Source organism: Diachasmimorpha longicaudata, chromosome 8 (assembly GCF_034640455.1).
Source record: "Diachasmimorpha longicaudata isolate KC_UGA_2023 chromosome 8, iyDiaLong2, whole genome shotgun sequence".
NCBI lineage: Eukaryota > Metazoa > Arthropoda > Insecta > Hymenoptera > Braconidae > Diachasmimorpha > Diachasmimorpha longicaudata.
The window spans coordinates 2852892-2879603 of NC_087232.1; the positions used below are offsets into that span (position 1 = coordinate 2852892).

The following is a 26712-nucleotide window of genomic DNA, read 5'->3' on the forward strand; positions in this document are numbered from 1 at the left end:
TTGGAAAGATTGGAAGATTTTTCTGGGTTGTTTTTCAGAAATCGTTTTTTTGCAAAGGGTTTCTATTGATTGCAGACGATTTGGCTGTATGGGGCGCTGGGTAAATTCTGGGTTTGGTGTAAAATTTTATTTTTGGAAACCTGTCTTTGATAAAGGATATTGTTCAATATTTTTACAAAAATGTAACGATTTTTAATTGACGGCGATGCTTTTTTTCAAAGGGGAATACTTTTTTTTGGTGCATCTGAAATTTGCAGTTTTTTGCATCAGAGCCACTGCGGTTTGTGTGACTGATTCTTTTCAATGATGAATGGAAACAATTGTTACAGGAACTTTTGTTGGCAGTTGACAGATTCTTCAAAATGGTGTCTGGACGACTCTCAATTGCGAGATTAATTGTATCATGTGTTGTTTAAAAATTTTCAGAAAAAGAAAAGGGAAAAAAATTTTCATGCTTTTTTTTTCATTTTTTATGATTGATGGAAGTAGGGAATGAAGTTTCAATTTTGATTTTTTGCTTCATCAAGAACAGGTAAAATTTCTCTCCCGTAGGATGACCTCAATCGGAAACGCCAAGATTTTGAACAGGATATAAACTCCGTGAAAAGTTTTTTCACTACTTTTTTCGGTACATTCTGTCCGAGAGAAATCTCCTTAATATGTAAAACTCCATCTCATTGTTCGGGAGATGAAGGTAAATTAATACAGAGGCGATTCCTGGTCCTATTAATTCTAAACCCGAGGGAAAAATTTCATCGCAGAGAATTTTTTTTGATTACGAAATTAAAACCTACAGATACATGCGAAAATGCAGTAATATGCCATGTTCTGTATCAAAGTTCATATCAGAGGTGAGGCACAATTTTTTAATTACTACGAAATTTGGAATGGTAAAAAATTAATTATATTTTCTGCTACGAAGTAGAAATGGTCTTGTATGCCCGTACTATACCCTCTCATTAAATTTTTCTCCTCTTTGACTCATCAAAAGCAGCAAAAATTGACTGCCCCCATGACCCGAATATACCAGAAACTTCATTTCAATTGAAAAAGAGCGCGCTCCGTCGTGAACTTTTTTCAATACGTAAACTACCAGAAAGCAAAGGGAATGAATTCTCACAATCATTTTCACATATGTGGAATCAAACTTTGCGAATTTTCAATGGCTCACATGCTGAATGATGCTCTCTGAAGGTTCCAGTCCAATAGAGAAAGGAATGAAAATGGAGTGAGTCTAAAAACAAAACTTCGTGATAAACTACGTTCTAAAAAATCAATTTCAATATTGTTTTTTTCATAAATTCAATGTAGGCAAAACCACTACAGTGGATTCTGGATTTTATACAGAAAAGAGACCAACAAGAGCCCAAATGAATTTTTTCATTCATCTTTTTTTTCAATACAAAATCGAACAAAGAGCAAACAAACTACCGTCGCACAATCATTTCCACATGTTGAATCAAACCTTCCCAATTCCCAGCGGAGCGCATATTGGATGAAGCGCTCTCAGGGTTCGAGGGCCATGGAAGAAGCGACGAAAATGAAACGACTATAACAAAGCTTCATCATCATGTAGAGTAAAAAACGTGCCTTCAATATTTTTTTTTCTCACAAATTCAACTTGGAAAAAACCTCTGCAGTCCTTTATCTGAAAAGGAAAAGAAGTACAATAACCCAGAACACAATAGAAGAAAAATGATGAAGTAAAATGTTGGGTGATTTTGGAGATTTTATTTCCCAATGAAAGAGCTCCTACAAGTCACTTTTATTAACGTCCTTCGACTTTGGGCGACATTTCATTTTTCTTTGCGAATAATTTCGATCGTTGCACTTATCAAAATTATATAATATTTAAAAATCACGAATTTAAATAATTTGAAAGATAATAAAAGGTCTTTACGAAAGCTCACATGAGCATAATGAGCTTCTACCTGAACATAATTATAATATTTGGAGATAGACATGACCCACCAGGAAATGTCTGGCGGGAAAAAAAAAAATTCTTTTCCTGTGAAAATATTTTCTTCATTAAAAATAACTTTTTTGTTCCTCTATTTTTCGGTTGGAGTTAAAGCTGTCAAAGGGATATATTACGACCTTCAGCTCCCATAAAAAGCAGTCAGCACCGAAAGCTAGAGTAACCAATTCTCTCACTAAAATGAACACCTAAATTTTTATGACACATTACACGCAGAAAGGAAAAATACTGATCAATTTCACTAAAGGTAACAAAACTCACCCGCAAATTGAATTAAATTCCGACCAGAACTTTCAATAAAATTTCAATCGAAATAAAAACCTCGTCTCCGGAATAATCGAGCAGCCCTAAACTTTGACGGTTTCCCTGACCTGAAGTTTCCAAGTGTCAAAGTAAAGTGACACTGACGGCAAATCGATAAGCCAGCCTAATATCATCAATGTCGTACCATCGAATTCAGAGGCAATAAAAAATTGTCTTTTCCAATGAAATGCACCAGAATAAATTGAAAAATCGAATTCATCTCGATTGTTGAACTTTTTGCAACAGCACTGCACCTTGTTCGTGTAAATCTAAGAGCCAGTTGTGTTGACACAACGGAAGTTGTTGGTGTAGGTGAAAAGCCCTCGTCTATCCTAGGTACGTCGCGAGGATCTCACGAGAATTCGAGACGCGAGAATTATTCCACCGTTGAGAGTGCAAACCGCATTACCGTTTTCTCTGGTACGTTTGCTCACCGCGATTGTACGTTATGTTCACGAGGGATATCCCCATAGAGTGCACGGGACTTGGAGGGGTGCGAGGGAAGAAACATTTATTTCTTGGTGGAGATATATAGTATGTACCTAGAGTCTCGTGATGAACGACTGTTATTTGTGCATTTACGCCATATGTACGAATTATTTGCACGGTTGACTCCGTTGTTCAGGTGTCTCTTGCCTCGATGACTTCACATCTGGAAAATTCTCCAGATGGAGAGGTTTTTCAATTTGCGAGAAGAAAATTGTTTCCTTGAGAAGTCTGGTTTTGATTTGAGGAAACGGAGTGAAAGTTGTGTCTGAATTTCAAATAGTTTTTTCATGTACCATTACATTGGGCGTGTTACACGGGTGTCAGAATGTTAACTTCACCGTTACCCCCTTTCATTTTTTAAATGAATAATAATGCAGAGCAAATGAATGCTTTTAAGGAAGTGTTTCACAATGAAAATTCAGATGTTGAATAATTATTCAGAATGGCCGTAATCCTCATCGTCTTCTACGTTTCTCATTTTCTCTTTGTGGACTTTTTGATGGAGAATTTAAATTTCGTGACTCTCAGGAGATTTTTTTAAAAATTTTTTAAATTTATGTATTAATTGTAAAAGTATCGAATTAAAAAAAAATGAAAGTATCATTTTTTCTATAAGTTCCGTACATGGATATTTACATAGACGCTTGCCTGTTATCAATCGATCCATAGATCTGACTCCATCAATAGTATATGTAGTATATACATACTGTGCTATAAATCTATATGTTTATAATAAAATTAATAAAATTAATGAAATCTGGCAATGAATAATTTTTTAGTATTAGTTTATTCCGACATTTTAGGATGTATGGACAATTATTACATAATAATTATATATAATGAGAAATTTCTCTTAGTGTAGTTTGTAAGATTCGACTTTGTGTTCAACTTTGTTTTTTTTTATTTCAATATTTTTTTAATGATTTTTTTGTCTTTCTTAAACTCTTACACAACACTCTTTCACAAAAATCAATGATCATCGAACTAGAAATGAATAATTAAATACGTGCGCTCTTGGTTATTGATCAATTAAACATTATTTGTTTTTTGTAATAATTATTCAATATTATGATCATTATATTACCATTAATTATTACAATTACGATATAACGCTATAATTTTTTTATTTTTTTCTCATTTAATTACTGATTTTTTATTAATTCATTCATAATGATAGAAAGTACGTTATGATGCAGTGTGTGGTGAATATTGTTTACAGAATTTCATGTTCTGTTTGTTATTTCATAGTTTTTTCATGAATTCATCATTTCTTGGTTTTGAAAACAAGTGGCAAAAGACCGTTGAGGTAAGACGAAAGTTAAATCCAGATGATTTTCCTGAATATTTTGGAAAATTATTACATTTGCAAATCTGAACGTTAGAGCAATCATTTTTTCTAGACAAAAGAATTGTTCTTAAAAATGTCTACATTTTTTTGAAAATTATAGCGCATTTTTTGCGAATAATTCTCCCAAAAAATCTGGTGCGTAATTATTTTTTAATAAAAGCCCTCATCAACAAGATGCTCAATTACTGAACAAATAAAAATAATGACAGTGGATTTTTCAACGATTGCTGAATAGTAAATCCTCTGAAAAATAACTAATTTCATGAAAAAATGAAATGTCTTTTGCAGATAAAAAATTGTCTCCAAAAAAATGTTCTCACGTTTTCCTCCAAAATTCATTATTTCCAGAAATATTCATAAAATAATCCGTAAATATATTCCAGTCTCACACATACATCGATCCTTCACCACTTCCTATTCATTTATTTATTCTTATTTTGAACACCGCGTCGAGAGACGTAAGTCTTCGTCGGAAACTGTATCTCATAAAGTGGCAAAACAGGTTTTTCACATCTCAAACGTATTATCAAATTGTCTGAAAGTGTTTAATTCACGAAGTTAAGCACAAATGAGAGAATTAAAATCGCCTCATTTACCCACTGAGGAATGTAAAAGAGTCACGAAGAAGTTAAAGACAAAACGGGAAACAGTATTCATCACATGTCAAGCTGCCCCATAAACGATGCTCAAGCAGCCCCCCAGGAATGCGGGTGTAAAGAAAACAAATGCAGTAAAAATCTCATCACGAATTAAATCAATTCCTCCCACCAGACAATTCAAAAATAATCACAAAATTAATTTCCTCATATTTGCCACTTTCCGTTAATAAAGTATATCCGATCAAGCGTTTTGACTTGCTATCGCAGCTATCATACGACAGGCATGCCATCAAATTATTCACAGTTTGTCCCACAATGTTTTTCCATTAAATTCATTAATCTCTATTTTTCATCGTAATTATTAAAAATCACCCATTATGGTTTTCTCACACGTATACTCAGCGAAAAACTCTGATATAATTATCACGTTCCATTAAAAAAAAACATTGTTATCATAAAATTCAGTGAATATAAAACACGCCGGCACTGATTTGAAAATAAATCATTTTTATGAGCGAAAAATAATTAAATTGTGCGCATGATTTCACTTGTATCAATTGGAGAGGCATGTGCGGGTAAGTGTATGCGTGTCAATGATTTTTCTCTCATTATTTCTCGGCTATATGACTAGAAACACGATATATGTACGAATTAAATTCAATATTCATTAATTCATAATTATTGTTTACAATAATAATAATCAATAATTTTTTTTATCTAGAAATAGCAAATTTCATCTGTTGGTTTTTAATATGGCAACGTGTTTGTAAAAATTAATAATACTAGCTAAAATCATTCTAATTGTAGTTGTCGAGAGATTATTCATGATTTCTTCGGCATCGATGAATGAATTATTAATTCATGGCATCAAGCAATGAAGGGGGAATGTTTGAGTATGTTGTCATTACTTATTATCCATTAAATTGAACATATTTTCACTCTTTTTGTAAATTGCTTTCAGGGAAAATGTCAGATTTCTTAAAGATAACAATTGACAAAAAAAAAGTAATGCTTCTCCACATTTTCCCCCCAAACTTGTCTCCGATTCATTGACCATAATCGTAATCACAACCAAAACCACAGTTCCCCCTTCCTTCAATGGTAAATTAAATAAAAATAATGACAACGACAAATACATTTGTTACAAACAATTGAATCGCATCGAAATCACTGGGTACACGAGGAAAAACGAGAAAAAATAATTTAAAATATTATTTCCTCTCATGCAGTTTCGCGTTAAAAATTAATTGACTAATTAAAAATCCCATCAATGTTAAATAAAATACGTTATTCAAGCTCTCTGCGCAATCATCTCAGCAATGATAACGATGAAACTTTGTACAACTGCTTCAGTTTACTCGCAGTACATATTTATTATGCCTCATTTGATGCAAACGGTTTATCAATAAATGCATAATGCTATTGTTGATAGGTTTCTAGAAATGAGTCGTGGATTTTTGTAAAGTTTAACGATTTTTTAGACTAGATAGGCGGTACGGAAAGCATTAAAAATCACGAGACTTTCATACCAAGTGACTTTCGGTAGCAGCTGATGTATATTTTTTTGTCGAGAAGATTAATTAACGAGAAACAACGCATTTTATGATTTTATATTGCCACAAACAACTGCAAACCTTCACTTGCACTACAATCCTGAACTTTCAAATTTACATTTTGATTCTCTAATTCTTTTTCATTCATCAGCATTTTTCATGAGAAATATTTCTAGGTTTATTTGTAATAGTGAAATGTGGTTCACTCGTTGGCCGATTTTTTTCAATCGGCTAATTTATGTTAATGACTATTTATTTAAAAAGTAATTGGCCCCGTTACGTTGAAGAAAATTGAAGAAAATTGAGGGAAATCTCACAAAATGAACAAGTAAACTACTTTCCGACCCTATAAACATGTCTCATGAAAATTGCTCAGTAAAAAATGACTGGAAGGAACAAAAATTTTTAAAATATTTGCAAATATCAAGAGTTTTCACCTGCAATAAGTGCAATGACAGTTTTCAATCATTTGTTCGTAGGATAAATACCCTCAAACGTGTTTCCTCTTATGAATGATCTCGATGAAAAGTGATTCTACAACAAAATGTGAGAATAAAAAATACAAATTTTAGCTGGGAACCTCATTCAAAAATGAATACAATCACGCAAGAATTGTCATCCCTTCTGATTCATTATTACATTCCATCAATACTGGCACCCCTCAATTTTTCCATGTATTATGTATTATTTATTCCATCTCACCGATTCCTGCCAGAATCACGAGTCAACTCACTCGACTGCAATTAGTTTGCTCTTCTGTCAGTAAATAAATTAATCAATGATCATTCATCGAATTTCACGAATTTCCAGCAGATGAAAAAACCGTCAGTATCACTCACTCAACGTTCATATTCACAATTTTCACTAGAATATTATTCTCTCCAGATATACACAGAGACATCACTTCATCCTTACAAGACTTACAAATCAATGTCAGTTATCAATGTATTTTTCATAATTTCCATGTGCTCTTTTTCGCTAGTTCTTTGCTCTTGTGAAACAATAACATTAAATCATTTTCAACCTGACATCAGCTGATATCCTCCAAACCTGCGTTCAGTATTCGCATCGTACTCAATCTCTCTCAAGTAGTTCAATTTCTTGTTACACGATTACTCGTACACGCTATCGACAACGAGCGATTTTTCAAATCAATGAAATCACTTCTCGTTGATGATTCATCAATTTTTTTTGTTTCTCTTGTTTGAAGGAAGTTCAATCGTCATGAGTCATTGACTAGTAATCAGCAGCCGCATTCAATGGTACGAGAAAAAGATTGTAATGATGTAGTGAAGTGATGAAACCGTTGAGAAAGTCCAGAACAGTTGGTTCTTACACCAACTCTTGTAAATATGATAGATAAATATGAGAAGATATTGTTAGACAGTAGAATTCCATGCAAAAATATTTAGTTGATTAAATAATTAATAACTGACGGTTCGAAGGTGACAACCTTCGATTGAAGTATTTATTCTTTCCACTGAACAACAAATTATTCATTTTTCCGTTCACATATATTCATTACTTATTCTGAACAGAATTAATGATTGATATCAATGTTTATTCAACGCTAAACAAAACTCACGAAATTGTAGAATGATTATTTCGATTATATCTCACAACCGTGAACAAAAATTGCTACAATGATTAATGCTTCCAATATTTCAAGACAGAGAGAAAAAAAACTGCTTCAAAGCTGATGACATTAGAATGAAAAATAATGCCTCACTCGTGTCAATAATTCAATGAACGCTTTAATCATTAATCACTCTTGCATACGAGCACCTCTCAACAGAAACTGAAGTAATCATCAATGACTTTCCCCGCCCCATTTCGAGCCATCGAAACCTCCAACTTTAATCCCCAACGACTCGATATTGTCATTGAAACAATAGAAACAATATCAATACAAATAAAATAGAACTATAATGACTCGCACTATGAGATTGCAAATGGAACTCTTTTCATTATTGTGCGAATGTAATTCTCCTGTCTAATTCCCTGAAACCCACCCCCCAAAATCATGTTCCTCCCATTAAAAAGGGAGAGAGAGAAATTAAGCTAATTCGCGTGTGCATTGTATTGTGTGCGTATCAAGCAACAAGAACTTTGTGACAAAAATGTGTTGATTTTTTGGTTTCTCGACTTTTGCCACTCCAATATAATTTATAACGTTTGCTGTCATTTCTATCTGATTAGTTTTTCACGTATAAAATGTTCACTTGGAATCAATAAATGGCGTCGTCAATCTAAAAGTTTTATTCCATTCTTTGTATCAAAGGGAGAATGAAATATCGTTCTGAGCGCAGTTCATGATTAAATTTCCTCGTGAAATCGATCGTTAGGTATTTTTAGACGATTTGTAATGTCGCGTGATATGAATCTGTAGTGGAGTGATGGTGAAATGGAGATATGTCAAAAACCTTCGGGCTCATTGTTTTGGAGATTGTTTGAACTGATGGGTTTGACGGAAAATTTTGAGGGACATTTATTGTGTGCGAGAATAAAAGGTTCTTTACTTCTTTTTCAGGTTTTTCTTTGATAAAAGTCCCCTCGCCTCTCCTCTCAAAGAGCTCAGCACACTAGTCAATTATTTTCAAATTTATGCTCAATGCTTCGGAGTAAATGAAATTTCAATTTTCCGGAACGTCAATGATTTTAAAAAATCTATTTCTCGTTATTGATCATATTCAACTCTGCGTGTGACTAAAAAATCCTGACAAAATCAGTAAATTACAGAATTCTGGACCCGTTGAATTTGAATTTAACTATCGGGCACCCTAATAATAGGAGATTATTGGGTATCGTAATGCACGACATTTTACAATGACGAATCCCAAGAAATTATCGAGGCACCAAACACTTGACATGTCTCCGAACATCAATAAAAAATCTCTCTGTGCCCATTATTCCCATCAGACTCGATCCTACAAGCAATAAAAAAAAATGCCATGAATGTAGTCTCAATCATGCCTCACAAGCCTTGCACACATGCTTCCACCCACACCCACATAGAATAGAAAAGTAAAAAAAAGTAAATAATACAAATGGCCTTTGGATTTGATCGATCAGAGTGTGCGAAAATTAATGAAGAAGCAACTCGGTGTCGGCGTGTCGGTATTATCAAGTAACGACTTTGCTGGTGGACGCGAATATCGTACTTATCCATCTTCCACTGGTACGAGACGTGTTTTAACATTCTGTGGGCCCCTCAAACCCGCTCCGGCTCATCTCCACGACTGAGTCAACATTTTCATTGCTCGAAAAATTGCGATTGTTCATTAAATCAATGCACAGTAAATCAGTGATTCAATCAATCGATTTCGCTTTAAAAAATGTCTTCAGTGGCTCGAAAACCCCTCCTCAGCCAGCAAATGAAGCGAGCCGAAACGAACAATCGATATCAATTTTTTGTTTTTTTTTTTTCGTAATTTGTTTTTTTTCTTAAATAATTTTTCCCTTCGGTGATTATTTTTTTTCATTTTTTTTTTGTGGAAACAACGTTCGTCCAGTAACGTTTCAGTTTTCTGTATGTTAATGTAGAATACGAAATAACTCTAGTAAAGACCACAGCCACGGAGATTGTTGGCGATAATCACGTCTGTGACAGCGTCGAATACAAACTGAATGTTGTTTGTGTCTGTGGCGCAGGTCATGTGGCAGTAGATCTCCTTTGTGGTCGATTTATTTTTCGCTTCGAATTGTGCCTGTATGTATGCCGCTGCCTCACTGTACTCCTGAGCGCCTGTTGCATATTTAAAAAGACAAAAATTAATTTTTTTTGCATTTTCAATTTCACTCACAACTGGCCATTCCACGAAGGGCTTGAGCCATTGAAAACTCTTATTTTTTTAATTAAAACATGTCGAGAGCTTTCAAAGTATCAGTTATCTCCGATTATTGTCAAATAAACGAACGGATCAATTTTTTTAAAACTGAATAATCTCGCCTGCATCAGAGATGTGCAAACATTTTGTGACCTGTCAACGAGACGTCGTATAATCGTCACCTGGCTGATGCCACTTATGAGGACTTTTGTTGCACCACCAAATGATGAGAACATTAACATATGACTGTCACATTCCAACTGAGTAGCAATGTCAAAGCACTCAGAATTTTATGATTACTGCTCAATTTTATGACATTTCTCGTGACGTAGGTATTATGCAACTGTATAAATCATCAGAATAGAGGTGACGGTGTCGAAGTACTCAAATTATAACGGTTACGCATCCGCCTCTAGCTTCTATATAAAGAATTTTGGCGAAGTTAAGGTATTTTATAAATCAATTTTACGCGGTTAATGAAATAATTTTCATTTCATCAAAAAATTCATCTTTCCTCAGTCAAATTCATAGTAAAGAAATCGCACACTCACCGGCGTATTCAGGAAAACAGATGGTGAGAGGTGACTTGCGGATTTTCTCCTCAAACAGATCTTTCTTATTTAAAAATAGGATTATCGAGGTGTCGGTGAACCATTTGTTATTGCAGATTGAGTCGAACAGTTTTAAACTCTCCTGCATTCGATTCTGAAAGTTGGAAAAATATTACATTAATCGTGGGCACTGCGACTATATGGTTTTATTAACAAATGAACATTGGCATAAACTGAATAATTCGATGATTCTGCTGACTTTGATAAATGCCATCTCGAATGAATACGCTTAATTAGCATTCAATCCTCAAAAAATGATATTTTCATGATGATAATTATCTGGAGTTATTCAGGACATCAGTAATTGTCAATAGCCTTGGAAATTGGAAGCAATTTCCATTTTCCACCTACAAACCAATCATAAAATCGAATCTGTAATGAGCCTAATACCGATCCCTGCACCTCACAACTTGGAGCAATAAAATAACAAACAGTTGAGTAGATGCGCCGAGACTTGAATGAAAACTATCGTGTGACTCGGTGTCAATTGATCTACACATTGACACTTGTGCACAAGGGTGCTCCGTACGTGAGTATTATTTTATGCGTGCCTCGAAATTGAATGGAAGCCTTCCCACATATTGTGACCCCGACTAATTGATCTCTTCATTCCCAGTATTCTCTAGGCAGGGAACACACACCATTTCCACGCTTCAACGATCCTCTAATTTGGTTCATTCAAAGCCTTTCTTGGTGCGTTTTGTTGGCTGGGTGTCACTCACGGTGTATCAAAGGTCAACATTTTTCTTACGCTAAATTTAGATTACTTGACTTCATTGAGAAGACGTTTCATTGAATCTGTCGACATGAAAGAATTTTAAATCGATGGAAGAAACAATTACCTATTTTTTTTCATTCCAAACTCTCGAGATATTTAAGGGATTAGAATCATATACCTCTTAACAATTAGATTACATTGATATTGATTTTTTGATGATAAAGTTTCAAAGATATTTGGTATAATATGTGCAAGTTTTCAGCGAAAAAATTACTTTTTGAAATTGGTGGGGGGATTGAAATATATTTTTTAATCGCTTTATTGTATTACTTTTCTTCAAGTGGGGTATGAAAATTTTAGATTTTTTTAGCCGGAGAAGAGTAATACATTTTCGTGTCGCAGCTAGGAACAGAATTTTCATACGTTCATAAATCATCTGTTGACGTGAAGGAATTTAAAATTGACAGAAAGAATAATCACCAAACAGATTGTTGAGGTTTTAAGAATTTTGAGAAATTAGTTTTCACGACATTTTGCAATTAATGCAAATTGAATTATGAACCTTACGTTATACCTTACGTTACCCCTCCAAAAACCACAATAGCATTTTCTTCATCGAAAAAATCGATATAACTCGTTAACATAACAAGTACCCTGGAGAAGTGAGATAGGAGTTACTCGACAGTAGGTGGAAACTCGAGATACATTTCGCAAAAGGCAACTTCATTGTCTAACATGTCTATTATCTCATTGCCCGCGGGTATGTGTGCACAGAACAGTAAAATCAGTCTCGAAAAACCAGATTTAACGACTGCAAAACTCGACCTTACGTATGCTCTAATATAAACACGTACCATATTACTGACGCACTTCTCAAGTAACCATTTAGGCGCATATTAATAATGAGTACATTGTCGGGGAAATTTACAATAAGATATTTTCGCAGACGTCAAGAGTTTATCCCTACGGCGAACTGCGTGACAACATTGGAGACTACTTTCGAAGGGATTGCATCCCTTATCAGACATTTCCACACATTTGTCTCGATATTTTTGAATTTATATAGTTCGGACTAACATAATTCAAAGAGTCGCAAGGATTTTAGCAGGAAAATTATCCAATTTTCCATGATTTGGGTTTGCTGGGGCTCTTGAACACGGAATGATAATTAATTTCATAATCAATCCTCACCGTGGTTTCGTCCTCGTGAAGAACTTGGTCGTACTCAGACATGGCCACGCAGAAGATAATTGCTGTGACGTCTTCGAAACAGTGTATCCATTTTTTACGCTCACTCCGCTGTCCACCCACGTCGAATAATCTGTATAACGTAATTCGGTAATTAATTGATTTATTTTCTTTTCTCATCTCAAGGTCATACTTCGTTTCTACTATTCAGGGAATATCGAATTTAATTATTGGCAATGGTTGGGATAACAGTTCCCTGTACATCACAGAAATAAATATCTACGAAATTTAATTAGTATTTTTCCATGAATATTTGCGGAATTTCATTTGCAACCCTTTTTGCAGTAACACACAAAAAAAAATTCCCTAAAATTATGTCTCTTTCATGGTACTCATAGCAATCAGGACAATTCTGGAAAATATACACTTATATTGTTAAATCTTCAATTAATTAAAAATTGTTCATTCATTAATTCCGATTATATCAATGTTAATATCACTGTTCTGAAATAAATTTGTCAACAAGTTAGTTAACTATTAAACAGTTAACCTCAGGCAAGACCTGTTCGAGAACATCTTTTTTTCACTGAGTGAATAATAGGATAGAGTGGGACGGATCATTGAATAGAGGGGTTGTCAGATGGTCGAGAGTACTTACTTGAAATTGAGATTTTTAAACGAAAAGTGAACTTCAACTATTCCAGTGGTTTTAACTCGAGTCCTTAAAATATCTTGTTCTGTAGGCTGATATTCTCTCGCCCCTAATCGGTCGAGGTCATCCAAAAAGCTGAAAAAAACATGCCATTATGATACGCATTTCAGTTAAAAAGGGACGTGAATGCAATTTTTTAAAAATGTCCGGGCGTTAATCTCTTTGCATCCGATAATGGTTGATGGACGATGTAAAGAACCAATAGGCTATACATAGGAGTGGCGTTATCATTTATTTATTGCGCACTGAACCGCTGCGGACCTATGAAATTAATGATTAATGATTAATGAGCTCTTGACCCCATTTTTCTATAAATTTCTCGAGCGCTCCTCCACAATTCTTTCTCTTTTGATAAATAATAATTATGTGAGTAATTCCCAAGAAGTATTTTTGTACTGCCTCTAATTTCTAATTTTCTAGATATTTGTGGAATAACCCATACATGTGCTCTCGGTTCATCAGTTAGAAATTTTTCATTTATTAATTTGTTTATGAAGCCCTACCGAACTATAGAACCGATGAGTCTATATTATTTCTCAAATGTTTTTAACATGAATTTTCATGTAATTTAATCTCTGTGAGTTGTGAAGACGACATCATCAAATAATGTTTTTATTTGTTTAAAGAAGGTTAGACGGTTATTGAATTCTGCAACAATCTTCATGTCTGAAATCACTGTCGACTAATCAACGCATGAACTTGTGAGTCATCAATTATTAGTTGTCAAACAATCACGGTACTGAATGACTTTGGATAATATAACGACCCGACAGGCTATACATCGCCGTTGAGTTATTAGTTATTTACTTATTGCTCAATGAACCCCTGCGAAACTATAGAATTGCCAGCTCTTAGAGATCGTCTATGTTTCTGCGAAAATCATTGACCAATAATTTTCTCTAATTCTTCTTCTCGCGTTCTCTCTCCCTCTCTCTCTCTCTCTCACTCATAAAGGAGTGGAAATGTTTTTTTCTGGCCAAAGCAATTGGTTCCCTGTTAAAATAGTAGAGGCAAATAAGTTTTAACAAGGTCGCTCGATAAATTTTTCACCAGTCCCAATTGTCATTATTTTTGTCCAACAACTCCACGTAAACTTTCGCATAATCTATTATTAACTATTAAATAATCATAAAAATCAATGAAAAACAGTATTTAAGAGCCGTCTCCATACTCAGAGAGAAAATTTGAAAAATTACCAAATGAACTTGAATTTTTGCATAATATTGAAGAAAAAAATCGGTGATATTCATATAATTCTCTTCTAATGGTACACAAAAATTAAAGTTCGTTCAGTAATTTTTTCCTCCCTAACCCTGGACTCCAGAATAACTAAACATTTTTCCAAATTTCTATCGAACTTTCTCCCGTCCACAAAATGCCTTTTGCTTTCCCTCGAATTCCCCAATCCCCGGAAAATCTCCGAAACAATTTTCGTAAAATTTTCCCTTTGCAAAATGTTAATAGATTCATAGATTCCAATATATTTATGACATTCAAACCCTCTCCCCCTTAAAAATCATTTCATCGTTCATGCCGCGGCAGAACGAAAATCATTGAAATTTGTAAACCAAAGGAGATGAGCTAACAGAAGGGCTAAATTGCGGGCAACCCCCGTTTTCTCTCCAGGTTTAGGTTGGGTACCTCAACCCGTGTAAAGAGGGGCGCCAGCATCAGCCACTCACTCTCTCACTCTCTCTCTCTCTCTCTCTCTCTCCCTCCTACAAACCCACGTGACACGGGCGTGGCGTGACGTCATTGACGATCAATACAACATAGAGAGTTCCACGCTCTACATTCTACATGCTTCCTGTGTACTTTTCACCCTTCCACCCCCCTCCATGGGTAGACTCAATGTCTCCCTTCTCCCTCCACCGTCTCTCGATTTTCTCGAGGTAAATTTGTGCCGCATGGGAGTTCGCCGCCCTACTCTGTATCCACTGTTCACTCAACAACAGTTTATAATAGTTTAATAAACTCATCCAGGCTTTTAAAGAAAAAAATTTAATGCTCCACGCAATCTCCCTTGAAGCATTTAAGTGACGAAGGACTGCATTATTGCCCGGGAGGTTATCTCCAGGGAAAAACACCCTTTGGCATTTTTGGCTTCATGTTCTCGCCAGTTAAATCATTCGGTATTCAACAGGATGTGGAGAATCGATTGGTTGAATAAAGTCACAAGGAGCAAATGTCAAAAGGGCTCTCTCGTTTTAGAAAAGGTTAAAATAACAATTCGTCAGGATTTATGCTACAATAATTTAACACTGAACTTTTTATTTTCTATTTAACGGTACACGGAGGGTGTAATTGTTGAGATTTATCGCATGCATTTCTATTCATGAAAATAAGACAGTATTAAGACGTCTCGAGGTCTAATTGTAATTAATTGGTAATTAATTTTGACGATGCAGTCCACAATTTTCCTGTGATCATCACCTCCTCCTGGATATTTCATAAATCTTAAAATATTAAAAAACAATTGTTTGTGGAAAAAATTGTAACAATCCTCTGACAAACTATTGCACAACCTTCGCAAAAAGAAGGTGATACGAATTTTATAAAAGTCGATTAAACCCATCAATAATTTATCGTCGCTGTTATAACGGTGAAAGGCAGTTTTTACTACTGGCCGATCAGGTGTTGATCTATACCTCTTGTTTTACCTCGACTACCTGCCGCCAGCTCGTGCCGGGACATCGCGTGATAGCTCGGGTCATACATCCATCGAGCCAATTTCAAAAGACAAAGAAACTAGCCAACATTAATGATGGAATTTAGCTCAAGTAAGGACTCACTATTTTGCTGAATCGTTAAGCTGATACTCGTTACTTCTGCCAAAACACTCCTGGACGCCGTTGTCCAGCCACAACCTCTTCATGGCTGCCAATAGTTCTTCACTGAATGGCTCTGTATCCTCCATTCGTTGGATGACGTCGAATACCATTTTTGCATCCGTCTAAAACAGTGAAAAGATGATAAGTTGATAATTCCCTGGATTTTAAGAACTTTTAGCTGCATTTCTGTGGAGGGAGACATGAAAGGGAAGTCTCATTAGTCTCGGGGCCTGATTGAGTTCCTAATCACGACTTATTTATCCTCTTGTGGTGAAAATAATTATCGAACTACCTGTGCCATATCATAAAGTATTCGCGAAAAAAATCTGATTCTGGAATATCTTTCGAAAATCGCCCCCTGAATTCACCACCGATTTCTTCTCCTATTCCTATTAAAAAATAGGAAAACAACTCTTCCTTTCACATTATCATATTCGCATTTGCAGAGCATATTAAGATGCCTAATTTTTTTTATATCGCACCGTTTTATTTACACATTTCATAATTAATTTCTAAAAATTCTCCTGTCAAATCCCAATCGTTCCCCAGCTTTATCTGAAAATTTATCTCCGTGTACAAATCAATGCGTCAATTTTATCTTGAAAAATCCTTCGTTAGCATACCACAACGTCTTCGAGGAACACTCGACCACTTTGGGCCTCTCGGAGCATGATCATAACCGATAATTTTTATCCAACTTGTCTCCTCGTGGAATAATCAAAATCGACTTGAACCGGTTCAAGGGTTTCAAAAACCTGGAAATTATTCTGTCCAGGGACAACGATATCGCGGATAATCATCACGACAGCCAGGCGAAATACGACAATGACCTCATTAAAAATCGGCGACACGTTAATTAATACTCAAGAAGCATTTCTTCTCATTTTCTCCCATCAGCGTGAAACGATGGATTCTCCAACTGCAGCGAATAGTCCCCGTCTGCTCCACTGAATGCCTCATTCATGAGATAATCGTTGAGGCGTGTCAAATAGCATCCACATTGGTGCGCAATACCCTCTGATACTCCAGTTAAAGTAAATGAGTAATCATTTGGCTCTGTACGCATAATAATCGGCACTGGATTAATAACGTTATGCCATTAAATCAGGAGCTTGAAATCATGGGCACGTGGATACGTGAACGTTAAACAGGAACAAAGGAGGATTCCATTTGGAATTAATGGACAACTACTGGATCAAGACACCATCGATTTTCTGTTATCTTCCCTCTTAACACGTTAAAACGGCCGAAGACCTTTACCCACCCTGGCAACCTCGACCATGTACTCGTGCGAGGTAATTATTTTCTCACCTGTTGCAGTTCCGCGCTTCACCTATGCGATTTTACGCTCGCTGATGTCTAGGCGCACTCATAGACTATCGACGATCGTTAATCATGAAATGATTGATTTTTATTCTTGTCCAGTGACCTTAAAGATTAGTCTCACAGAAATATTTTTTATGACGTATATTTTCGACTGCTTGTATCGATTTCTAAATTTTGAACAATTTAAAGAAAGATGAAGATTTTTACAGAAAAATTCAAACAAATACCGGAACTTTCAAAATTAATTAACATGTTGTGACACCTGTTCGTGTGAACTTCCAACGAATTTTTATCTTATTTATTTTATACAAAAGCTTCCGGGGATTTTAATTACCTGAGACCTTTGAGGAACTATAGGGAGAGAAAAATTATTTAAAAATGACGTGCCGGTTCCGTAATCTGCCAGTCAAATCAGTATTCAATAAACATAACGGAATAGTTGCGCATACTTTTTCTTGAACATTAACTGAAAAAGTGCGTAACTGTTCCCTCATTTTTACCGAATATTGTTTTGACTGACAAATTACGGAACAGACGCGTAATTAAAAAAATCTCTTCGTGTACTTTACAGGGACTTCTTGAAAATGAAAAAATTGTCAAAGTGTTCTCACCTCTCTCTCATTCGTGGAAAAGTTAATCCCTAAAATGGGCATTGCTCTAAGAATGGCGACTAGAGATTGTATCGTATTGCTGTAAACCACAGGTCTGTACTGCTTGAAGTCTTCCGGCGTGAACCCGCTCTCGTGAATAATCCTGGGAAAAAGGAAAAAAACATTATAATTTCAGAATGTTTTTAAACATCAGTCAATAGTTGCATTTGAATTCTCAAGATCATTCAGTCTCTCATGCACCTTCTCGTCTGTTGACCTCCACCGAGATATTTTTTTTAGGTTCAGGTGTTCGTCACAAATATTCCGGAACATGTTTCGGATTTCCACATCCGATTCAACGTCCCTCTTCTAAGAATGACTGTTTAATTTATCATAAAATTAACAGAAAATTCAACCGCTGTGCGTGACTCAAGATAAATAATCAGCCCCAAACCACACGATTTATCATTGTTCATTCACTATTATTTTCTGAATCGCCCGGAATGCACCCAAAAAAAAATGCATGACTCCCGCACTTCCACCCGGAAGTCAAAAAAGATAAGAGACTGAAATTTCTGAAAACCTCGACTGATAAAAATCCTGAGACAAGACAGCGAAATCTTTGTCGAGGAAATTTCAATGAAAAGACTCATTCAGAACCCGAGTAACTGAAGAAGAGGAAGTCGATCCAAGAGGCACGTACGTTAACCAACAAGAGGCGAAAAAAGAATCAAAAGAAACAAGTTAAGTTTCAAAAAAAAAAAAAAACAAAAAAAAAACAAAAAGAGGAGGCGAAAAGGGTAGATGTCGCGTGTCTGTGGGGAGCATGCTTCACAGCTGCTCACCTCAAGTGGTTCTCTATCGTAACGTGTAAATATCGATCTTCACTGAGGAAGGGAAAAAGAGAGAACGGGGCAGGCAACAGTTTGTTAGAATCAGCCCTGGGTGTACGGGGTCAAAAGCATAGTACAGGGTCGTCAAATGAAGGCCACTGGAAATTTTATCTTCACCATTTCAACCATTTCTTTCATTCGCGCTGTAAAAAGTTCATGGAACATTCGATTTACTACAACATTTATAACCAGCATTGATACTCACTTCATCTGTTTCACTATAGTACTTTTTCCAGACTCTCCGGCACCTGAAAGAGCAAAAAATTTTGCATTAAATTGACACAAATTGGTGTACATTTTTTTTTGCCGCAGCCCTGGGTTCAAATTCCATTCGGGAAAATTTATTTTTAAACCGGTTTTTCAGATGCGGTTGTTTCAGTTGTTTAAGTATATTATTTCCCATCATTCCATATTCATTAAATTGTTGAATGGAGAGTTACTTTGTTAGATACTCATTCGGTTTTTAATTGAAGCTTTAGCTTTTGAAATTATCTGTTTAATTATGATATGATGAATTAAATGTTGTCATCCAATATCAGTAGAATCATTGTCAAATTTTGGGGAATTTAAGTTCAAATGAGGCTTAAATCAAAGCTCTGATGTTCAACTAAATATTTTACTCCCACAAGATTTTTTTAAAAATGAAAAAAATGCCAAAAAAAATATTTACAATTTACATCCGTTCATTTGATTGAAATTTAATTGACTAATATAAAGTCCCGGTAATTCTGGAACATGGAATTCAGGCGCCGTATAATTAGAATAAAGACAACTGAAAGTAATCCTCTCATGCAAAATCTCCTCCTTTATTTGCATATAATTGAGGAAAAAAACTGGTGAAACACAGCTCGGAAATTTTCTCGGTCCGTAATGTTTTATAAGCGGATATGACGTGACGGGAACTTGCTTTCCTGCTTACCGCAAGCACTCCCCCTCTTTCAAAGCTCTTTGTTAAGTAGCCGCCTATAATGGGAATCTGGGCTTTAATACGTATTAATTTTCAAAACTGCTCCACTTGTCCCCCTGTTTTTATTTCAACGGGGGCTGTGTTCACCTTATCAAATATTACATTTTGGGATCTCTGTGGCGTGAATAAAGTGGGTGGAAAGTCGCGTGAGCACCAAAGAGGTCAGATGCGTGTAATTTCACAGAGCGTACGGTCAATAAATATTAATTCCAACTTTTTTGGGGTGACTGATGGAAAATTAGTCATCTCCACCCTCTCAAAATTTGTGGAATACGCAACCTCAATTATTTCTTAATTAGATCCAAATGAAAATTAAAATTCTGTGAAGGAAAACTAATGAAGGCATGTAATCACTGTAGCTTTAAATAATTGTTAACATTCTGAATAAATAATTCATGAGTTATTAATTTTCCGCCATAAAAATAAAGTTATTTATTTTTAAATTATTCACATGAGAGAATTTTCACGCTTCACAATAAATGTTTCAAAACTATCGCTAATTTTAATTATTTTAATTATTCATTTATAAACAATGAATAACCGAAAAATTCATAATTGTATGAAAAAGGGAACTTGAATGGCGCTGAATTTTTCTACTTTGTTTCAACTTTTTCGACGCAATTTAATTAAAGAACTCTATAATTGAAAAAAGATGATTCCATAGTACAGTTCTTGTCAAGTTAACTATGTATTTGGTAACATTTATTGTTCCCCCTAATTCATGGCCGTTTCCGAATTTTCATACGTAAATTTCTAGTAAAAATCGACTAGAAGAGTCCGAAAATTTCCCACTGGCGTAATGGACAACCAATAGCCTTCAAGATCGGATGAAAATACTCCAATGAAACCGCGTTCCTTGACGTCACAGTCAGAACAATAAATTATAATGCAAATCCAATGATTTTTCCATTGAAAAAAGTTGAAAACAAACTGATCTATCGAAACTACTTCGCATTTTGCCTCCGTGAGGGAGAGAGACATTTATCTCAGTTCTCTGCTCTAAATATAACCGCAACTTCATCTCAACTTCCCATGTCGGGGGCCCATAATTAAGAAAACAAACTGATGGTTAAATCACATGGACATTTGAAAGCTCCAGAAAAACATTTAAATAGTGAGAGATAAATTTCTTTCGTTATCTTGAGGGAAAAAAGGCATGTTTCGAATTGTTGGATAGTGTGAACAGATTTGTCACAACCGGAAGGACTCGACCCTTGGGTCACGGCGACATGTGGTAACAATATGTGCACTTTCAAGTTAGAAGTTTCGAGACATTCGAAAATGTCAGAATGTCAATAAATAAGATTGCTCTTTTTTTTAAGAGACTTGCCTCATGAAAAGGATGTTGACATTAGAGGCGAGACGAACGTGAAGGTCTTTTAGTTATTAATATTCAATTATCAGTTAATAATTAACGCGTCAGCGTGCGCAATTGGCCGTGTAACACACGGAATCGTGTAAACAATATTTTTTTCTCTCAAAAATATCAATCCAAAATCTGAAACAATTTTTGCAACACATCTGCACAGAAAGTGCTCCTATTCCCCCCTCTTATTGAAAGTACTCTTTCCCCCCGCCCTTCACACAACCTTTTTTTTCCATAATTATTGAAATTGTAAATTACATGGCGAGAAAAATTCCTGAAAAATTACGGACTTATTCTGTAATCTGCCAGTCAAAACAATATTTTTTTTTCACTGAACGCTCCAAAGTTTATCTGGAACGTTTTGAACTTTTTCCTGCAACTTCACTGAAAAAATACGTAATTGTTCCGTAATGTTTACCGAATATTGTTTTGACTGAGAGATTACGGAACAGGCACGTAATTTCCCAAGAATTTTTCTCTTCGTGTACGTCCCTAGGGAGTAAAACAACTTTTTGACACCTATCACGTTACAAATCGAGGGTTATAATCACACGAGTCAGAAAACCCTTTATATACTTCCAAGGAGTGTACGATATTCTACACCTCTGGGGGTGGAAACCAAAAATAAAATCTCAAGGGCCACGAAATAGCGTGTGAACCTCGGGCGGGAAAACCTGACTTTCCGCCCTTGTTCTGCACAGTGTACTATATTCTCATCACAAAGATAAATTTCTGGGGATATAAATAAATGAGATCTTACCAAGCAGCAATAGCTTGATGTCCTTGGCAGCCTGTATTCCATCCTCCTTCAAATTCTTCTCAATCTGTTTGCTGCGGGCCAGAGCGGCCCGCTCTTCCGCAGACATGGCACAGCCCATCTTGCTACACGTTGCCTTCACAAACGCCACCACGCGCCTTTTTATCACTCCTTAACTTTTTCTTTCCACCCCCTACAACGGGCAAGGCAAAATACCCCCCGCCACTTCTACACCACCAACACGTTATTATGCAAAAACACTCTTGGATTCACCCACGTGAAACCACACACGTGCACACTCACCCACACACTATTTTCCACACTTTTATTTTCGTTGTTTTTCGCACCCTTATTTTTTTTTTTATCTACTCTTTACCACTAACCCTTCTGTAAGTGGACGCGCGCGTTATGCACGCACACCACCTGACTACCGCCGCACACAGTGCCCCCTCGACCAATCGCCTGACGCCGCCACCCTTACAACGATCGCCGAACTACTCGAAATCTGAAACAAATTAATTTTTAACTTTGTTAATTTTTAGTTCAATGTCGATACGTTTGATTGGCTGTTCAGCTATTAAAGACCCGAAAGTAGATGGGCCTCCAGCTCAATTATAAGATGTTCATAATGAAAAAATTATCCTTAAAATAAACCCATCACTTCCGCAGTTTCGACCAGAAATAGTTTTTTATATGAATAGAAAAATTTTAAATAAAGAGGTTTTTTGAGTGCACGTAAAAGTCAAAAATAATATAAAAATCGTGAATTTCTGGGCGATACCCATTTTTTCACCATCATCATAAACCTCTAAACAAATCAACGGGAGCATAAATTTATTTTTGATGCCGTAAAGAAAGAACATTTAATTCTTTAAAAAAAAATCTGTAGAAGTATCTGAAGATCGGAGGAAAATAAAGGCTCGCGTTCATTCAAATTGTCAGCCAATGTCTTCAGATATCTTATTTCTTGAAGTAATAATTGCTGAAGCGATTCTAAAGCAGATGAGATACGATGAGCGAACGCATTTATCGCATTCTACGTCGTCAATGAGAAATTCGTTCACTGCGCTATTTTTGTGCATTTTATAACCCGGAAAGGGGCGGAAGGGGGAGAGAGTAGGCGGTAGGTATTCTGGATACTTTGGAGGGTTATCAGAATTGATAAAGAAAAATCAATCGGCTAAAAGCGAGTTCATCAGAAGATGGGGTATGAAAAAATGAAAGAAACGAAGAATAAATATCAATGGGACAGGTAATTGTTATCAGATGTCGAAGTTCAACAGGCGAGTGAATAATAAAATCGTTGAATTATTTAGTCGGTCTTCAAGTGATAAAATGGGAATTCTCACCTCCTCAACATCTCAGGGGCCATCAGAGAAGATTGATTTTTGCTTAATTAAAACGTTTAAAGTTTAAACACAAGCGCTTACTAGTTTGATCCCAATTAATGACTGTGTTATTTATTTATTGCACCCCCAGATGCTTGAACTTAGATACATAGATTTTCCAGCTACCTGTTAATCCAACCTTCTACAAAGGTCCCTAAAGTCCGAAAAACCCTCCTCACCACTTTTTAAATATCCTAATCAATACAGCCCTCCCCTGGGGTGACCAAGCCCTCGAAAAATTTCACCGACTGACTTCGAGCCCCTAAAAGGCTCTCAACCCACATGAAAAGAATTTTCCTAGGAAAATTCGGGTGCCAGGACAGGGGGAGAAGTTTCCCATAAAAATTATCGTACAAAAACAAATCTAAACCAAGATGTTGTTGAGGAGGAACTCGGAATTTCCGATAAAATATCCAGGGATTTCCGGAAAGTTCTCACCGAAGTTCCCGGAAAAATTCACGTTTTTCCACTTCTCACAGTAGATTTTTCCTGCATACGCCCTTTGCACCTCAGCGTCATCAAAAACTGCAAAATTTTCCTCAACCCTCCACCCTCTTCTCCCAGCAAACTTGCCTTCTCCATCATTACCTGTTGCAGCCCACTCCTCAAGCTCCCTCCCTACCTTCCCCCAAGAGCCCTCCTCATCACCACCAAAATATCCTAATCAATACCCCTTCCCCTCGCCCAACCAAACCCCGAAAAAATCCACCAACTGACTCCAACCCCCGAAACCCATCCTCCGCACATCAACATCTCCCAGATAACTCATCCCTGTCTAGTTGAATCCCACCCCGTGACCGCATCTATCGAGCGTGCACACATTTTCCACGGCATAACGCAAAAAGGCCTTTCATACCCTTCGCCAACAAGCGAAAAAAAAAAAAAATCCCGAGAACTACAGAAAAAAGGTGAGATTCAGTGCGCATGGGAGTGAGGAACAGTGGCGACAGTGGAAACGAGGCGAAGAAAATGAGTGAAAACCAAAGAAATCCAATAAACCTTTGAGTTCACCCCGATTCACTCAAAAAATACCCCGTCAAATCCCCGACCCCCCCCTCACCTACCTCCACCCCCTCTCCCCCTCAGCCAAAAAGCCAAATTAACGAAAAATTAATGATAATAAATACTCACGCTAAATATTCCTTATCACTTTATCGCACCTCTCAGCCACCAAAAGGGGTAATGATTCCCTCTGTACTCTGACATACACTTGTGCCACCTCAATGACTCCAGACGCTCGAACCACTTCAACAATTCAATGGGAAAAAAAAATAATCGAATTCGTAATGTCCCCTTCACCCGTTTCACATCCCGCAACTTCACACAATATCGCTACTTTGCGCAACGGTTCATTTATCACAAAATGACTCAATCAACCGAACTGAAGAAAATAATAATAATCACTCCGATATCGTGAAAATTTTAGTGGTATTATCCCGACTTCTTACCCTGTTTGAATGCTCCGGGTGGGTTTTGGTGTCTATTTGATCGATAATTCGAAGGAACCTCCGGACCGGCACAGCCCCGCTACGTCCCAGTCGGCCAACTATCTATTGAGAAGGGAGCGAATAAGAGAACGGGCGGCTGCTGGAGCCCGAGGGGAGAAAAATTTTTTCTCTCTCTATTTCTCTCCTCCTCGATTCTATTCACTGATGCCGGCAGGGGGAGGGAGGAGGGGAGAGCGAATATTTTACGGCCAAATAGCGATTAACTGAGTAAATGTCAATTTTCACTAGCACTCAATTTTTTAAATTTATCCGCGGTGATTATTCACCGCTCTTCCGGTTCAATTCAACCCCCGTCGACTAGCCGATTCTTCGATTTATGAATTTATCGATCAGCTTGAAATATTACGCCATTTGGCTTTCTCCTTCGCCAATGATTTTTTTTGTTTATTCCACCGGCAATTGTTTAATTGTTCACGAGTCACTGGGGAGAAGTGCCTCTCCTTACCGCTCGGAACGTCGGTAGAGAGACGGGCACACGGGTAAAACGATACAAATCGACTCGTGAACTTTTGACAGCGGTGGACGCGCACTGGTGGTAGCGCGCGACCGTAGCGACCTCACGCCCCGCCCCACCCTGTGTTTATGATTGCTGAGGGGTGCGGTGTGTGGGGGCTTGTGTCATCGGGCATCGGGATCGATCGATGACTCTGTGCAGGGACCCCCACCCCTCCAGCCCTTCAGCAAACGGTGATGGCGAGTCGCTGCCGGTTTGTAGAGGGGCGAACCCCAATGTACGTACCTAACAGGGGGTTGTAAACGGAAAAACTAACTAATGTACATGATTGTAGATCGTTAGTACATGATTGTACATATATTGCTTTTGTTTGTAGCTCCGTGGGTAATTAATAATCATTATTTTAATTGTCCTCATGATTCTGACCGGAAAAAAATGAAAAATCAACTGTTTTGATTGAACTGTAGCTGATTTTGTGGGAAATCGTATGTAGATCATGAATATGAAAGTTTCCTCGTTTGTACATACGGCAGTAATAGAATACAATGAAATAAAAATTGCGATTGCTCCCCATTCCGATTTATTATCCGGCGCCTAACGGCGGAGGGAGTCGGTGCATCATTTACACTCCATTTGCGGAGGGTTTGAGGTTAATTAACGAATCCGATATGCTATAAGACCGCAATCGAATGGTGAATGATGGTAAAATAGTTGCCGGGGCGAAACGCGGCGGCAACCCCAATGGAATCTCCACGCAGAGGGGTTCGAAAATTCCCATGATAATTAAAAAATTATATCTCCTTTCTTAATTAATATTAAGGGATAAAACCAACGGAGTTTAGAGAAGAATTAAATCCTCCTCAATCAGGACAAGTTTGATGTCTTCAACGCAGTGAATAAAAATTAAAAGCCGCGGGGAAAATTGGAGTGCAGTGTCAAACCCCTGGAGATCTCGGTACAGAGACTAATGATCTCGCGGATCAGGTGACTCACCCTGATGTTAGTAATGACCCCGGCGGCAAGAGGCGCCACAGTCGATTTTGGCAGTATGGGGTAATCATAATATTCATATGTAGATAGCCGATAGTGATTGCTTTTCGAAACATGAACCAATTCTGCGGTTTCTACTATATTTGTGCCCGTTTGTAGTGAATTTAAAATGTTTCCCTATTCTCTCATTTATTTTTAAATGAATAATTAAAAATCCAAAAAGTTAAGACCTCTCCGTATCACATACGGAACCAAAGAGGATTGACTGAAGTAGAGGCTCAGTTCTGGGGGTTTGAGTGATACCAGCGGCACCGTA

The 26712-nt window shown here is 36.7% G+C and overlaps 1 protein-coding gene across 2 annotated transcripts; it reads right to left on the minus strand.

Annotated features, from left to right (window-relative positions):
- Positions 1-3538: 3538 nt before the first annotated feature.
- On the minus strand, positions 3539-25477 carry LOC135165623 (guanine nucleotide-binding protein G(o) subunit alpha). 2 transcript variants are annotated; one of them, XM_064127090.1, is made up of 10 exons: positions 24893-25477; positions 24576-24689; positions 22060-22561; positions 19172-19214; positions 18095-18236; positions 16119-16279; positions 13273-13401; positions 12618-12747; positions 10649-10802; positions 3539-10015 (listed from the first exon to the last, which is right to left on the minus strand). In XM_064127090.1, exons 3-10 carry the CDS (start codon positions 22175-22177, stop codon positions 9828-9830), a joined length of 1065 nt encoding a protein of 354 aa, XP_063983160.1. In that variant the 5' UTR covers positions 22178-22561; positions 24576-24689; positions 24893-25477; the 3' UTR covers positions 3539-9827. The 2 variants fall into 2 exon arrangements, with proteins under 2 accessions (XP_063983160.1, XP_063983159.1); XM_064127089.1 differs by having other exon boundaries at positions 24576-25477.
- Between the last annotated feature and the right edge of the window lie 1235 nt (positions 25478-26712).